This window comes from Diceros bicornis, chromosome 33 (assembly GCF_020826845.1).
Source record: "Diceros bicornis minor isolate mBicDic1 chromosome 33, mDicBic1.mat.cur, whole genome shotgun sequence".
NCBI lineage: Eukaryota > Metazoa > Chordata > Mammalia > Perissodactyla > Rhinocerotidae > Diceros > Diceros bicornis.
Genome location: NC_080772.1, coordinates 5,573,894 through 5,590,590, shown reverse-complemented (window position 1 = coordinate 5,590,590; position 16,697 = coordinate 5,573,894). Strand labels below are relative to the sequence as shown.

At 35.3% G+C, this 16,697-nt stretch overlaps 1 protein-coding gene across 1 annotated transcript in view; it reads left to right on the top strand.

Annotated features, from left to right (window-relative positions):
- Positions 1-16,697, top strand: part of PXDNL (peroxidasin like) — a gene marked incomplete at its 5' end in the record, with an annotated part of 424,640 nt that overhangs the window by 295,900 nt on the left and 112,043 nt on the right. The window contains 7 exon segments of the mRNA XM_058528993.1: positions 794-862; positions 864-936; positions 938-980; positions 3,503-3,620; positions 10,398-10,567; positions 13,595-13,714; positions 13,717-13,860. Of these exon segments, the coding sequence (XP_058384976.1) occupies positions 794-862; positions 864-936; positions 938-980; positions 3,503-3,620; positions 10,398-10,567; positions 13,595-13,714; positions 13,717-13,860 (737 nt within the window).

The window sequence follows — 16,697 nt, the reverse complement described above, 5'->3', positions numbered from 1 at the left end:
TTTTTTATTTCAAAAAATACTAGAAAAGATTAGGAAAATATAGTAAAACTTAGCAAAAGTGAATAACTTGTGCCCCTAGATTAGGAAATACCACAAAGAAATGTAAAGGGCCTTCCCATAACAGTCTGCAAGAGAAAATTCAAGATGTGGAGCTTTGTAAAATGGCATCGCCTGGCGTTTCAGCTTAAAAAAAATAAAAAGGGTTCTGCCTCTGTCCTTTAGGGAAAATTGAGAGCACAGGGAACGTGGGCCTGTCCATACTGACGTCCCAGAGGTTCTCAGGAGAAAGAGCAGGTCATCTGAGGCAGCCACATGGATCATACACAGCAGTCACAGGCTGCCTTTGAGCAATACAGCCTCTACTCCTCCTCTGTGTAATCTCTGTGAAAAAGTTAGAAAAACCCACCACCACCAAATATGAATTCTCTATTCTTTAACATTTAAAAGAACTGTAACCTTTCAGTATGTATAGTTTTGTTTTCTCTAAGAATTCTCTAAGAATACAATTATTTATTTATAATCAAATAATATGGTGCCTGTAAAGTGGAAACCACTTTATGAGTCTCAGAGTTCTTTCCAAAAATATTGTTAATATGGAAATGTATCTGCTCTGTTCAAAATATGTAACCAGGTAAGCATTTGTTTTAATTTGTTTATTGGTAACTAGAAATCTTGGAGTCAAAAATGTGACAGAGAAGGTAAATTAGATGAAATTAAATATTTTAACTCAAAAGATTCAAAATAGAAATTAATAGTCACTTTCAACAGTCGCAATTCTTGCCTGCGTGCCTAGGCGTCTGGATTCCAACACTCTAGCCTGTGACTGTGACTTGGCGTGCTGGTGTGACTTGGCGTGGCTGGGGACTCATGCCGAGCTACGCCCGGAACGGCCATGCCTAGGCTGCTGCTAGGTGTGAGTATCCGAGGAGACTTCGTGAATGCGGGGGTCGCTGCAGTCACAGCAGAGGAGTTCTACTGTGGTATGTATTTTCTCTGTGCGTGTACACACGAAATGTCTTTTGTTTGTCCTCTTTCTATAAAGGCTTATTATGTGATGTTGAATTTGGAAGAGCACATTATTAGAAAATGTTTTTAAGGTATTTGGTTAAAAGTATAGCCTTTTCATCATCTGCATTTTTCCTTAAGGAAGTTATCATCATCATAAATTGTTAAAGCTGGGAGAGTCTTTGAGGATCATTTAATCCAATTTCCATAATTTCAAAGGAGAAATATTGAGGAAAATTATTTTTCCTCAAGGTCACAAAACACCATGACTAGCATTCAAGTCTCCACTTATACCTCAGTATGACTTAGTGCTAATAATCGATAACTTAGATTTCTCACCTTTAGATCAAATAATTGCTAATAATCCCTGCTAGGAAAAACAATCAACAAATCCACTAAATGGTTTTTTTTTCTCACATAAAATAGGGTCACAAATATCACTTGAGTAATGAAAACCTATTTTAATATATCTTTGTATATTTTAAAATAATATATACTTTGGATTTAACAAGCATGTGTTCATATTTTGACAAAGCTATCAGGCATTACTTCTACTGAGTATGGCTTCTTAGGATATTATGTGATTCTCACTTAAAGCTTTTAATGTAAATAAAAGAATATCTATTTATTTATCTGCTCTATCTATTCCTATATATAATTTTAAATACGAATATATGACTATAAGTACACACACACATTGTGTGTGAGAGTGTGTGTGTGCACATGTGTATGTGCGTGTGTGATGACTGGCTCCTTGGAAATTTACTCAGATTATAGTTTACAGCAGAAATTGGTTTTCTAAGGCCCCATTAACTGATGAGCCAGCTTTTGAATTTCAATAAAGAGGTAATTTGAAAAATTATATTAATATAATTCAATTCCATCCAAATTGAGAAGAAAAATGACTTGGTCTTTATTTCCAAATAAGTCTCAGATTTGCCCATACCTTCCATATTTACTACCAACTTCTATTTTATGCCGCAATCGAGTTTTGCCTGGAATACATTACATCCTAACTGATGTCCTAGCTTTTACTTTTCTCCCTCTCCAATCTATTATATTTGGAGAGATCTTTCAAAAACACATATCTGATTACATCATTCTTCTGCTCTAACCCTTTTATAGCTTCCCACACCTTAAAATAAAATTCAAAGTCCTTAACATGGTCAACACTTCCTGTATGTTGCAGCCCCTGTCTGCCTGTTCCAACCCCGATGCACTCCCCTCTTCCTTTTGCTGGTGATGGTTAGCCGTCACCATGGCTTTCCATTCCTAGAGGTTTTTAAGCTCCTTTCTGACTCAAGGACTGTCGACATGCTGTTTTCTCTGCCTCCAACATTCTTCTTACATCTCGTCTTTTAATAGCCCTCTTCTTAAACATTAATTATTTGGAAAGACTTTATTTAATCCCTCTCCCTACCTACCTCCTCGCTACCACACACCCACTGAATCAGTCGCATTTTATAATCTATCAAAACATCATTTATTTTTCATCTTTGCATTTGTCACAATTTGTTATTATCCATTGTCGTGTTATTTGCTTCAATGAAACTATAATCCCGTAAGTACAGAGACTTTGTTTTGATCGCTGCTTCATCACTAGTCTTAGCGTTGTGCCCACACACTGTAGATGCTGAATCATTTTTGAAAATAAATATATAAATGAACAAAACCATTTTTCTAAAAAGGGTAAAGCCAAGATGTTGATTATATGGACTTTTAATGAAGTGGATAAGATTACTAAAGATCTATGTAATGTCCTCCAGACACATTAGGTATGATTACTTGTTAATGATTGGAAATCTCAAATGATGCACTTATAAAAGGAAGAGTTTTATCATTTAGAAAGGTTTAAAGAGAATTATGTGAAATTTGCTATAGAAAAGTGAAATTCCCTTTTGTACATTTTTCTCTATAATTTAAATTCAGTAATATTATCTGATTCATTAAAAGTCAATCACTCCACTTCCTTATTTAAATAATTTAAATGTTTCCATGTTTTACCATCCAATTATTATTTGAGAATGGGGTCATTCATTTATATTGATAAGTAATTTTGCTCAACCGGATTTGAGGTCTGGACATACAAATTCTTATAAATTGTGTAAAGTGGGTAGTTGGATGGCTAATTGTCTGGGGGGGGGGGTGCCTGCAAATTTGCAAGCTCAATTTAAACTTGGTTTGAATTATTGACCCATAAAATCAAATTCCTTCCATAAATATGGTTGTATTGAACTATTAGACATAAAAGCACAAGGACATTTACTTAATTTACTTCATTGGAGATTCCTTTATGTGGTGAATCTTTCAAACTTCTAAAGTCAAATACATGTCTAAAGTCTAAACTGGTACATATATTACTGGGTAAATGCAGTTCAGTGTGTAAAACTTTAATGTAGAAAGAAATTAAAATTATCTATAACTCTTTCTCAACAATATCTTAGAATGCTATAATTTTGTATCTTTTAAAAGTATACTAATAATTCTTTTGTTACAGAAAGTCCTTGAATGACTCTTGAGCCCCAAGATATGGAGGTAACCTTGGGGAATACTGTCTGCCTCACCTCCCGGGCTGAAGGAAACCCCAAACCTGAAATTATCTGGATACATAACAAGTAAATACTGAGCATTGTCACATGTTGTAATTCTCTTTACAATTTCAGTAATCCTTTTATCTTACTTCAACTCATTTATCTAGAAATGGAATTTTTTAAATTTTCAAAATTTCTTGGAGATAAAAGTGTCTTTAACTCTTATTTTTGGCTTACTCAAGGAATCTAGAGGACTTAAAAATTGTATATTTCCCGGGGCCGGCCAGTGGCATAGTGGTTAAGTTCGAATGATGTGCTTTGGCAGCCTGGGGGTCACGGGTTCGGATCCTAGACTTGGACATACACACTGCTCCTCAAGCCATTCTGTGGAGGTGTCCCACATATGAAATAGAGGAAGATTGGCACAGATGTTAGCTCAGGGACAATCTTCCTCAAGCAAAAAGAGGAAGATTGGCAACACATGTTAGCTCAGGGCCAATCTTCCTCACCAAAAAGAAAAAAAAATTGTATGTTTCTGGACATCAATGATTATGAAACTGACTAAAAGAATTTTATATTATTTTTAGAAGGAAATTTGGGGATTAATAACAAACTAGTATTTTTAGAATATGAACATAGAATATGAACATAACCCTATCTTAATTATTTTAGGTTCAAACTGATATTTCCTATTTGATATTGTAATTTTCTTATAGGAAATCAGTATAAGATTATGTAAGTGAATTGGCAATAAAGGATAAGCAAGATTATTTAAAATATTAGTCATTTATTTTATTCTCATTTTACTATTTGATAAAACACAGAACCTATGAGTCTAAAAGCTTGTGAATATAAAATTAAATGGTAATAACAAACTTTTAAACAGTTAAAATAAAAGTACTAAAAGAAGAATGGGACAGTAACATAAAATAGATATATAAAATGAACTGTATACTTGATACAATTCAATGATAGTACTTGGACAATTGTATTATCATTAATTACATTATTGGTAACTAGCATGGTTTGCATGTGTCTCTTCCATTCTTGCATAAAATTTCACTGATTTTCTTCTGTCATGTGTATAATCAACTCTGAATTTTTATCCTTTTATTCATAAAATAAATAGTTGATGTGATTTTTATAGATAATTTGGATTTCTAATGGTAGTCAGAAACTCAGACATGCTTGTAAAATGTTTTTAATTCTTGCAAAAAATTAGTAAGTGTAGGTTAAAAATATCTTGAAAATAAGGCAATTATGAATACTATTAAATCTGGAATGTAGCTCAGGAGAAAGACTTCAGCTGATAGAAGACTTCAATTTATTTCCACCTGGAGATTGTTCAAGGGTACTTGAGAAGCAGAAATTGCTGCTTGTAATGTCTTAAAACTGCTTGTTCTGCCTTCTTACAGTTTAAATTCAGTCATTATGTGTTCAAGGTTACAAAGGTACTGACAAGTATTTAGAAAGGGACAAGTGAAAAATCATGTTGCCTGATGGAACTTATGACATGAAGGTTTTAAATATAGTGGCTAAAGAAGATAATATGCATTTAAAAGAAAACAAAGAAATTGAAAAACAAGGAATAAAATAAAGGAAAGGTAAAGTATAGGTGGAACTGTAGGTTAAAATATTAACCATTTCATATAGAAAATTTAAAGATGAAAGGGAAGGATTTATGCCAAGAAATGTTTAACATCAACAAGTCTTAACTTACTGATTATTTGTGGTTGAGTGTTTTTTTATGGAAAGATAACATATATACTGAAAGTGTGTGAAACAAAGTATAGTATAGCAAATAATTTGAAACAAACATCTGTTTAACATAAATCAGGCTAAGAAAAAAAATACTGTCCATTCATTAGAAGCTACCTAGTTGTCCCAGTCTTAACAGTCTCCTTTTCTCCTCCTCTGGAGGTAACCTCTGTCCTGACTAGGGTCCTTAGTGGAGTTGGTTAAGAACTGATTAGATAGAAGCAAGGGTAGTATTCGAGAATTAGAAGATAGATTTGTTGGAGTAAAGTAGATTTCAGAGTAGTTAAGGGACATGGAGTCTATAATGCAAATTTCCAGGACACATCCAGTAGGAAAGGTTAGAAATTGAGAGCTGGAGGTGATGTTTGGAATGGTAACAACTAGGAATTTTCTTGAAATGGAAAAAACTTATGAGATTTCAGATTAAGAATTGTATTGATTCCCAAACAGGTTTGAAAAGGAAATCTATACCTGATACATTATAATTAGAACATTGAAACTCAGAGATAAAATCTTTCATTCCAAGATAAGTTTCAGGTTACTTTCAAATGTATAGCAATTAAAATGACAGTTAACTTTATATCAGCTAGAAGATAATGAACTATATTTAGGGTATTAAGGAAAAAATTTTGGTTTTCTTTAATTGTATATCCAGCTAAATTATCTGACAAAGAATTGAGCCTTACTCAGGGATATTTACTAACAGAACTACAAATAGATGTGCTTCAGTAAGTAGGAAATTGGATCCATAAGGAAGATGTGATATGCAAGAAGCAAAGGTGAACAAAGTAATTTTTAAACATGTTGATAAATATGAATAAACTGAGATTATTAAATACAGTATTGATCAAGTTTAAAGTAAGTGAGAAATAAAATGTTAAATGTTAAATGATACTAACAAAAGAATTGTAAGGGGAGAGGACATAATTAAATCATTTTCATGCCTCATTTTTGATGTAGAAAGTTAATAACAGTGTTATTAACTTTAGATTTTGATATGTCCATTTTAAAAATTATGGTAAAATACTAAAAAATAGAAAGGGAATATAAGTTCCATACTAGGAGAAAGGAAAGAGTGAATAAAGAAAACTGGATCAATCTGAGAAAAGGGAAGAAGACATAGAAAACAAAGGCAAAGAAAAGGCATGGGAAAGAGAAAACAAATGAAATATCTCATCAGAAATAAATTTAAATATACCAGTAAAAACAATAAGTGTACAGATTTAAATAGCTTATTGAAATACATGTGATTGGATTAAAAAATCTAGCTATGTGCTATTTATGAGGCATATCTAAAACATTATGATGGTGAGAGATGAAACTGGATGGATAAACAGATGTAACAACAAAGTTATACTAATCAAAATAAAAGTAATAGAGCAATATTAATATCAACCAAAATCAATTGCAAGACAAAAGTGTAATTGCATATCATTATATCATACTTAGTGATAAAAGGAACAATTCACCTAAATATAAGATTCATAAACCTTTGTGTATCTTACAAAATAGCTGCCAAAAATTAGAATAAAATTGAGAGAATTACAAGGATGAATTGACACAAACCCAATACAGTGAGAAATTTTAGTACTCCTTTCTCAGAAAGAATAAGAACAAAAATTCATAGGGATATATAAACAACATAAGAAGCCTGGTTTTGTATTTAAAATCTGCTACATAAAAAGCTAAACTACCCTATCTTTTCAAGTAACTATGGAACATGTACCCAAATCAATCACATATAAAGAAACAAAATCTCAACTCATAGCAAAGAACCAAGTTCATAAAGACCCCTTTCTTTGAACATATTTTAATAAAATTAGAAATCAACCATTTGTCAATGTAATTTTGGAGATTCTTTAGGCTTTTTAACAGGAAAGTAAAGTGATTACTAGCATCTAGGAATAACACTCAAAAATAAGTTTTAAATAAATGATTGACTAAATTCAAAGAAGAGAGAAAGCATTCCAGCTGAAGAAAGAATGAATAAAGACATAGAATAAAAATCCATAAAGACTGGATTCAAGAAAATAGTAGACCATGTTTGTTGGAATAAAGGCTTTACCTATGAAAGCAATAGAAAAAGATTGCAACATGACTGGAAAGCTAATCCATCTGGCTTTTTTTTTTTTTTTAAAGGAAGATTAGCCCTAACCTAACATCCGTACCCATCTTCCTCTACACCACCACAGTATGGCTTGATAAGTGGTGCGTGGGTCTGAGCCCGGCGACCTGGGAACCCCAGGCAGCCAAAGTAGAGTGCATGAACTTAACCACTATGCCACCAGGCCAGCCCCTAAATTTGGCTTTTAATTTATAATCTTTGAATGCCACTAGAAGATGTTGAGCAACATAATGAAAGAAATTTTTAAACCAGCCATACTTTTCTTAATGTTGAGGTTCTAGATCATGGAAATTATGACCCTTTTAAAGAACTGCAAACATTTGTTATGATAGTTACAGCAGATTACAAGGAAGCCTTATGATTATATTCTAATTTACAGTTAAAGATGTCTTTATAGGTGGAGGATATTTTTAATTTATGGACATGGATGATAACTTATTCATCTTTATATTTCTGGTACCTAGCCACAGTGCCTAACTCTCAGAAAGCACTTAATAAATGCTTGTTGCAATGAATTGCCTTTAATAAAAGTTATTGATACTTCTCCATTAAATCAAACATGTTTGTTGGCACACGTTCAAAGAAAAAAAACTAAGTAAATTCTACTTATGCAAACTGGAGTGTTTTTACATGTGGTTGCTACTTGGTTTGCATCAAACTGACAATGTGAAAGGAATATATTGAACCATGAAGACTTGCTTTGAATTTTTGAAAGAACATCATGATTCGTGAGAAAACAAGTTTTATGGGCATAAGGAAGGAGATATGACCAAAGAGGAATATAACCAGGAAAACGAATGATGCATTTTAAATTTATGGGTGTGATGTGCTGCTGTCTATTTTATATCATTTTTAATGTAGTGGATCTTGGTGAATTCTATTGTGGTGTCTAGCCAGAAGATAGATAGCATGCATACATCTGGTAACTTTTGATATTTTGGGGTTCAAGGTTTTAGAACAAGTTTTTTTGGGAGCCACATTTGGTTTAATTCTCTTTGTGTAATGTGTGTGTGTGTACATATATCTTCCTCCTTCTTTTTGTCTGAATTCTCCATCACATGGAGGCTGAGACAAATGCTGTGTTGTTACTAATCTGCCCTCTTACAAGACTCTGCCTCCAGGAAGGAAGGGACTGTGTGCATCTATTAGTGTTCCAAGGATCTGGTAGGGGGTAGAGAACACATTTGTAATAAAAGGATATAACTCAGGAACAGCCAGATGGGAAAGATGCACGTGGAAGGAATAAGGGAAGGGGCATGGAGCTTCCATGCTCTCTGAGCTTGCCGCTTTCCCCAAATCTCTGCATGTTCATCAACCTGGAAACTCTTAGGACAAATTTTAAGGAAACTAAATCATCTTCGGAAAAGATGCGATTCCATTATTGCTGGCATGTTCCTTTGCAAATAGTCTTAACTGAGTTCAATGTTACATGATTTTAGAACCGTTTAAAATAATCAAATTGCTTAATATTAAATGAACCATTTGAATTTGAGCACTTTAAAAAACATGTTTTCTGGTGCTCATTTCGTGTAACTTACACTGAGTGGCTCTGTCAGTTTATACTGACAGGAATATCCAGTATCTAGTTTGTGTTGTGCCTTGCGTTGCTGCCCATTCGAAAGCAATGCTGTTTTTCCTGAAGTGAATCTCTTCAAAAATAACAACTTGAAGTTCTCCTTTGACTGACTGGTACTTTTTCTTCAGATTAGCCTTTTCAGTGGGTGAAAAAGAGCAGATTGCCTCTGTCTGTCCTGTGTTCTCTTCTGCTCCTCTCTAAGAAAATAAATGTGAAATAGGACCATTGTCTGCTTCTTTATCTTTTATGACAAAAATTGCTAAATAAGGATGACGATTTCTCCATCTCTTTAACATGCTTTAGTTTTTACATATATGAGAGGCTGAGTTATTATTCTTCAGTGTTGGCACATTTTGAAATTAGTAGACAATTGTTTACCAGGAACCCCTTGACTTTGTAAAACAAACAAATTAAAAGGAGAGAAACAAGATTCTTGCAATGGACTTTTTCCCTTGTGAAGGGTGTTATTGGTGGGGGACAAATAGTGTTAAATAAATGTTTATTGAGTGATGAATGATGGGGGGTTAGATTTTATTTTTAGTGCTTAATATGTTCATTAGTCCTAAACATACTCTTGTGAACATCTATATTCCTCCTCACGTATGATCATTAAATATTTATAAAGGAGAAAACAAACCCTGACCAGAAAAAAAATTCTGTAAAAATTTCCAACATATGTTTGTGTGTCAGTAGCTTTGCAGTTACTGCTGAAAATAACCTACACAAACACTCTTTTTCTTGTGATTATTGAAGTAATGTGATGTTACATGTCTGAACCTTCTGGATCATAGTCATCACTACTTGAACTCAATGGATTTTCCATTTAAATTGATAAAAGGCATTTTCCTAGTATCTCCAAAATGGTCTAGGTCAATTAAGAGGGTCTGATATCCAACAGCTGGGTAGGTGGGGTGTGCATATTTAATGCTGTCATATAATTGTACTTGGCTTTGAGCCATATTGGTTTGAATGTGAATACTTCTTTTACACGTAAACAAAATATGAAAGTATACTGATCAACTCACAGAAAAGAGGTGAAAAATTACATATCACTATCTGATGAATTCTCTTTTTTTTAAAATAGGAATTCAGAGATATAAAAATGTGCTGGAGTATCCTTCGCATAGGAGAGACTGCTTCAGTGTCTAAATTCAGGCTGCCCTGGAAGGCAGGGCATTGAAACATCCTTCCCTTCTATCCTGTCTTGACTGGAAATCTGTGTTCAGAGTACAATCTCAGAAATGGGAAGGGACAACTAAGGTTTAAATTCAAATAACCTTGGATAAAAAATTAACAAGTCACTATACATGAAATATATTTATAAAATCCTGTACTCGGTCTTGTTAAAAGTTTTAAATATGATTGGGATTAAGTAATATGTATGTAAAACATATAATTCCAGCCATTCATTAGATTTGGAAGATGACACTTGACTTACTTTGTTTGATGCTGAGACACTCATGATCTGGAACACTCGCAAGTCCAATGAAGGGGAATATCGGTGTCTGGCCAGAAACCCAGCTAGGGAAGTCAAGACGCGGAATGCCCTGTTCGGATACTCCAGTCTTCCAGGTAGAGCTTTATTTTCCCTGATTGAACTTAACGTAAATGCATCAGCTATCCATTAGTTATTTGCTCCAAAAAATGACCTTATATTGCTTCTTTAAATTATGTAATGATTAAAAGTGAAAAAATTGACATTGTCTATCACTTTATTATCTTCTTTTGGAGAAACTTGAATTTTTTTCTCTTGAAGTCAATTTTAATTTCCTGTCTTAGTTCTGTTCTTTTCTGATCACCATAGCTGCTGTTCTGAGACTTTGCTATTCTTCTTTCAATTACCCATCCAGCTTCCTCAGAAGATGACCTAGCATTGTGAGGCAGAGGGAATGGCGGCATCTAGGCAGGAATATCATCCTTAGCACTTAATTCAGTCATTCATTCATAATTAATTTATTCAGCAAATATTTATTGAATGCCCCCTGAAATAGCTGTTGAAGATTGCATAGTTAGCAACCACGCTCCTTTAGCTTTCCAGGAGCCATAATTTCAGTAGCTTATATAAACCAGAGACAATAATTGTGACAAATTTTTATTAATACCACTCTAAGATGATGGAAATAGGGAGACACTGTCTCTCACCTTATTGAGCCCATAGTCTGATAGGTGATAACCATAACTCAACAAAATGATAAGTTTTATGATGGGTATGGAGAGGGGCTCAAAGCATAAATGACAGTTGTGTGCTGGTAAATGTTTAAAAACTGGATGTGAGGGGTGAAAAGGAAGCCCTGATTTGCAGCATTTGTCAATTGCTGGAATATAAATAATCCCTCCATGGCCAATTTCAAGTTGCTGACATGACTGACACACTCACCATGGAGTTGGGAAGAGATGTACAGTAGCGCCCCATTATGTAGCATTTCCACCAGGCAGCCACAACAGACATAAATAAGCTCAAGACTCTAGATAATAGTAAAATGTAAAATAATTAGAAGTGATGAATTTCAGAATGTATATTTGATATTAATGACATTTATTTAGTTGTAAGTTTATGTAATTTAATTTTTAACAACGGCTATGCTTAACAACCGGCTTGCAAAATTCTAAACATTTGATAACTGGTTCTCCAGAGCCAGCTCAGCACACCCCTGACAGAAGAAGAACCTTGGGGCAGACTTGGAAAGCTGTGTTCCTTCAAGAAAGGTTTTTCCAGGACCAGTGACATCTAAGTAGAAAGCAAGGACGAGTAGGAGAAAGCCAGATAAATAGGGTGGAAACATTATTTTAGTAGAAACCCCAGTAAGGGAAGACAAAGCAGAGAACATTCAAGACGCGGAAGTTCTTGCTGCCTGGAGGATACAAATGAAGGGCTGAGAATTACATGAGATTTGGCGAGGTGTGAGGTAGAGTCACATCATTCAGGCTATTCGTGACTGCACCCTAAGCGTGATCAAAATTAGTTTTTTCTTTTACAAATATCTCTCTGGCAGCAGTTTGGAGAACCAGCAGGCAGATAGGGTAAGATGAGGGAGGAAGTTAGCAGGCTATGCAATAATGCAGAAGAGAGTGGTCGCGTGGATAGTGATAAACAGAATAGAGAAAATGGCACTGAATCAAGAATTATTCCAGGATAAATATGTGTCTGAGTTGGAGATTGACTGAATATGGGAACTCCTTACATAGTTCCCAAGTAATTTCTAGTTGGCAAGCCCACTGGCTCCTTCCAAAGCCTCCTTCTCTTCCTCCTCTAGGTCCAGCCTGACACTGCACACGGAAGTCTTCCGGCTTTGACTTCTGGGACATCACGTCCTCTCGATCTTTTCCTAAGCCACTCTTCTTCCTCAGTGTCTTCAGCCTGACTTTAATGGGCTGTTCCTCCTAGATCTTCCCTTCCCTTTCTTCCTCCCAGCTGCCCTAATCACATTTCTTCCTCCTCCTTTGAGCTCTCTTTGAGTTTTACAGCAATTCCCAAACAGTTAGCTTGAATAATTAATGTGCAGTTCATAGTTTTCATTGCTAATATCTTTCCTGAGATTCCGGTTGACATTCCCACTGCCTTCTCGCTCATTTTCACATGTACGTTTTTTACATCCCTCAAACAGATTTGCCTGCACTTCACCTCATGTTTGTCATCTCTGTTGACATTATTAATATCCTCCAAAAACTTCAGAGTCAGCCTCTACTGCTACCTTTTGTTTATCAAGTCTCTAAAAATTTAGTTCCAAGATGCATCAGGTTATCTTCCTTTCCATTTCCACTGCCGTTGACTCACTTCAAAACCTCTTACCCCAATTCTTATAATAGCTCTCCCTGTACCCTCCCTTCCCTTCTGCCAGCACCTTTTCTATAGCACTTCACACCTAACTCTAATATAATGATTTCCAAAGTATGTTGTAGTTTTACAGACTATATGTTTTGTCCTCTGTCCTCGTAGCCAAAGCATGAGCACACAAGGAAAGGAATGTCTTGTGCATTTTCATATCTTTCCAATATCTAGCATTTTACTAGTATACTTAAGACATTCAATATTGTTAAAATTGAATCAAATCTTGAGTGTTGAATTAGATTAAATTGGTTTATCTCCAGTCTTCAGGATATGTTGGTCATCGGGTGGCTCTTGTAACCCAAACCATGCCTGAATTCCAGGTAGCAAATGGGAGGCAGAGCGATGACTGGTTAGTCTTTGCCTTTTTGTTTGGGAAGGAAACTCTTCCCAGTGATGTCTGTCTACATCTCATTGGCAGAACTGTGACACGCGGACACCATTAACTGCAGGGGAATCCAGAAAGGGGATATTTTTCAACGGGAACATTTGAACATTTAGTCCCTAAAATAAGGAGTAGATGGGCACATAGCAGTGTCTTTGATACATCACAACATCAAGGCCAGCAGTCTTTTTAAAAAAATGTGTATTTATATCAAATTCAGATTTAATTTATTTTGGATTTAATTATTTCAGAATTTAATGGCTGCATATAATTTTTTAGTACAAAGGCATTCTGAAAGTGATAATAGTCTTAAAACCACAATGTAGAGTATATAAACCTTCTTAACTGCTACTGGTTGTATTTTGTTTTGTTCCCTTCTTACCCTTAGCCAAGCCTAGTTTTGTAATCCAGCCCCAGGATGCAGAAGTTTTAATTGGCACCAGCACAACGTTAGAATGTATGGCCTCTGGCCACCCACACCCCCAAGTTACTTGGACCAGGGGCGATGAGAGGCGCTGGATGGAGCCAAGCACCTGGCTACTTCTGGAGGACTTTGCTTGCAGAACATCGCACTGCAGGATCATGGTCAATTTACCTGTCATGCCAACAATGATCAAGGCTCTGTTCAAGCTACAGCAAACATAATTGTACAAGGTATGGGAGCAGAAGGGCATGATTGAAATGTTCTTGCTGCCACACTCAGGAAATTATTTTTCAACTTAAAAAATAATGTCATGTAAATCAGTAGAGAGATATTTTATCTGCCATTTACTTTTTGACACAATAGAATTTTCAAAACTAATCTGCTTCACTTTAAAACCTGGGTCTTTTTTTTCACTTCAGTCTTTTTCTAAATGCCATAATCAACCATTAGCCATAAAAGAGATGAAGTCATTAATCTGGCAGCAAACTATCAAAAGATATTTGTGCTTCAGAATACTTTACACATATAGGAAAGACAATCCCGCTATGAAAGTGAAAAGGCTGTGCCCTAGGTTCTTAGTCACTTAGCAAGCTGTCTACTCACCATAGCTTAAGAATATACTGGTGGCTCTTATGGGTAGCCTGTTCTGTGTAACAAACGCAATAGTAAGACTATTCTGAACACAATAAATAATGTATATTCATGGGCGTGCAATCATGTTGCAAAGAACTTGGATTTTTCTGCTATTCTTTTGTTCTTAACCTGGAGCTGCCCCTTCCTTTCTGCTGTAGTTGTGTGTATGTGTGTGTGTACACACATGTATTCAACACTCCTTGTGGGCTTAGAGGTTTAGTAAACAGCAGAATATAAATTTTATTGGAGTTATGTAAGTCCTATTCTATCCAAAACAGTTTTTCATCAGCTGACAAGAGCATAATAACTTACAATTATCCATTTTAAGGGCTTTCTGGAGCTATGGGCATTATAATTTAGATAAGAAATTTTATCATTTTACTTAACATATTTGCATAGGATGTTATCTATCAAAAAATCAGACTCGGAGAAACACAGAACAAAAACTGTTTAGAAATATGGAGCTGACCAGCCTAGTTCATTACTGGGGTTGGAGCAAGTTTAGGGCAGTGAGTGCTGGCTGCTGCACACAGCGGGGCTGACCCGTCCAAAGGCACAGTACTCATCCATCCTAGGCTTCTACCATTCAGTAAATGTTTCTGAATTCAGTTGTTTAGCATCAACTCCTTAAGTAGCAATAGATCAATAATTTCTTGTTTCTGTTGATATGTCTGAGGAAAAATTGTTTTCCCCTAGAAATGTTAATATCGTGAAAAACATTTTCTGTGCTCTAAAAAGGTGTAGAGATGAAATTTTTCTTTAAGTCTTTAGTAGCTCCTGGGGGAAATTACTTTTAAAGACCCAAACATTGTTTTTGCACTTTCAATGTGTCAGGATTGAAAAATGCTTTCAAAGAAAACAATGTTTACTTTTGTTTTGTGGTGTTATTTTATAAGTAATGTCTGGTTTTAGAAGTATAATGCCTAATCAAACATTGGCACTCTAACAATCTCCTCTCTTGCGCACCGGCTCATCTTTTGTTTCTCAGCTTCCTATGTTTGGTTTCCGTTTTTCTGTTTGTTCATCTGCATCAGCTGATGATTAACTAAACTCTCCTAACATCTGGTCCTGTGCATTTCTCTCCTGTGCTACAGGATGGGTTTTGAGGATGGGTTTTACTACAACACGCTCAGGAGTGCCTTCTGCCAGTCAGTTTGCACTGACTGTGCCGTCTGCTTATCTTTTGTCCCCTGCACCTGTGTGCCGTGTTACTTGTAGACCTGTGTGTAGAGACTTTAAATTGGTCTTGAAATGGACCATTAATCATTCAGTTCATTTATAAAAGAGGCCTCTTTTACTTGACTAGTTCACAGCCTAAATATCTTGAGATGTACCCCTTTTGTGTCATCCTAACAGATGTTCCATCAATTTTCTTTAGTTCTTTTAATGTCCATTTAAACCAAAAATACAATTACCTGCAGGTTAATTTCCTTCCCTAGAGTGACTGAGCAAATGATAAAGAAAAAAGGAAAAAAAAAGCTTCAATGGAAGATGTAAATCACAGTGTGCCGCACTTAGGTGAAAAGGCCTACAGTCATCAACAATGTAAATAAAAACGCTTTTTTGAATGAGGCATCATGGTCATGGATTTTGTAAAATCCACCAGAAGGATGGGTTTTAATAAAATAGCAAACTGCTTCCCCTAAGCGCCTGCTGTTTCAGGGTGGGAGATGGGACTGAGGGAACCCAGCCGTGTCCTCTCATCATTCTCGTCCAGTTCCTCCAGCCCATATCGCCTGCCTTTGTGATGTTCAACTCTTTGGGGTTTTCTCACCATTAGATCAAAATTTCTTCATTGAGCTAGCAAATTATTTATTTTAGTGTTAGGATCAAATGTAAAATGATAACTTACTTATGTTTTTCCCATTTTTTGGTAAGATGTGGAGTCTTGGGAAATTTAAAAAAACCTCTTTTCGAGAACACATGAAACATAACAATGCTTTTCACCCAGACTCGGCTAGTTGTTAGTTTTCATTATTATTAAAAAGTTGAAATCAAATTTTCCAATATTTGTGTCTTGACTAAATGATTTGTCTTAACTACTACCCATTTTTGTTATATAGCTCTTTTACTGTGTCATGAATTCCTTTTTTAATATAGAAATATTTTTGTTCATTTCAAGTAATTCCAAGTGATTTTAAGAGTTAGTGTAATGTTCTGGAAAGAGCCTCAGGCTGGGGGTTGAGTGACCTAGATTCTCATACTGTGTCTGCCACGTATTAGCTCTGACTGACAGTAATTCACATCAGCCTCCCCCAGCCTGAATTTCTTCATCTGTGGAACATGGAACTTGGGACTGTGGGTTGTTCCAGGTCAACTTTCCTATAAGACAAATATCTTGCAGACATTCCTGAGGGCTTTCATGAATTTGGGTGACCTTATAATCTATCTTCTAGCATAGTTATTTAGCCTAGCGTCTTACTTGGAATTGAAG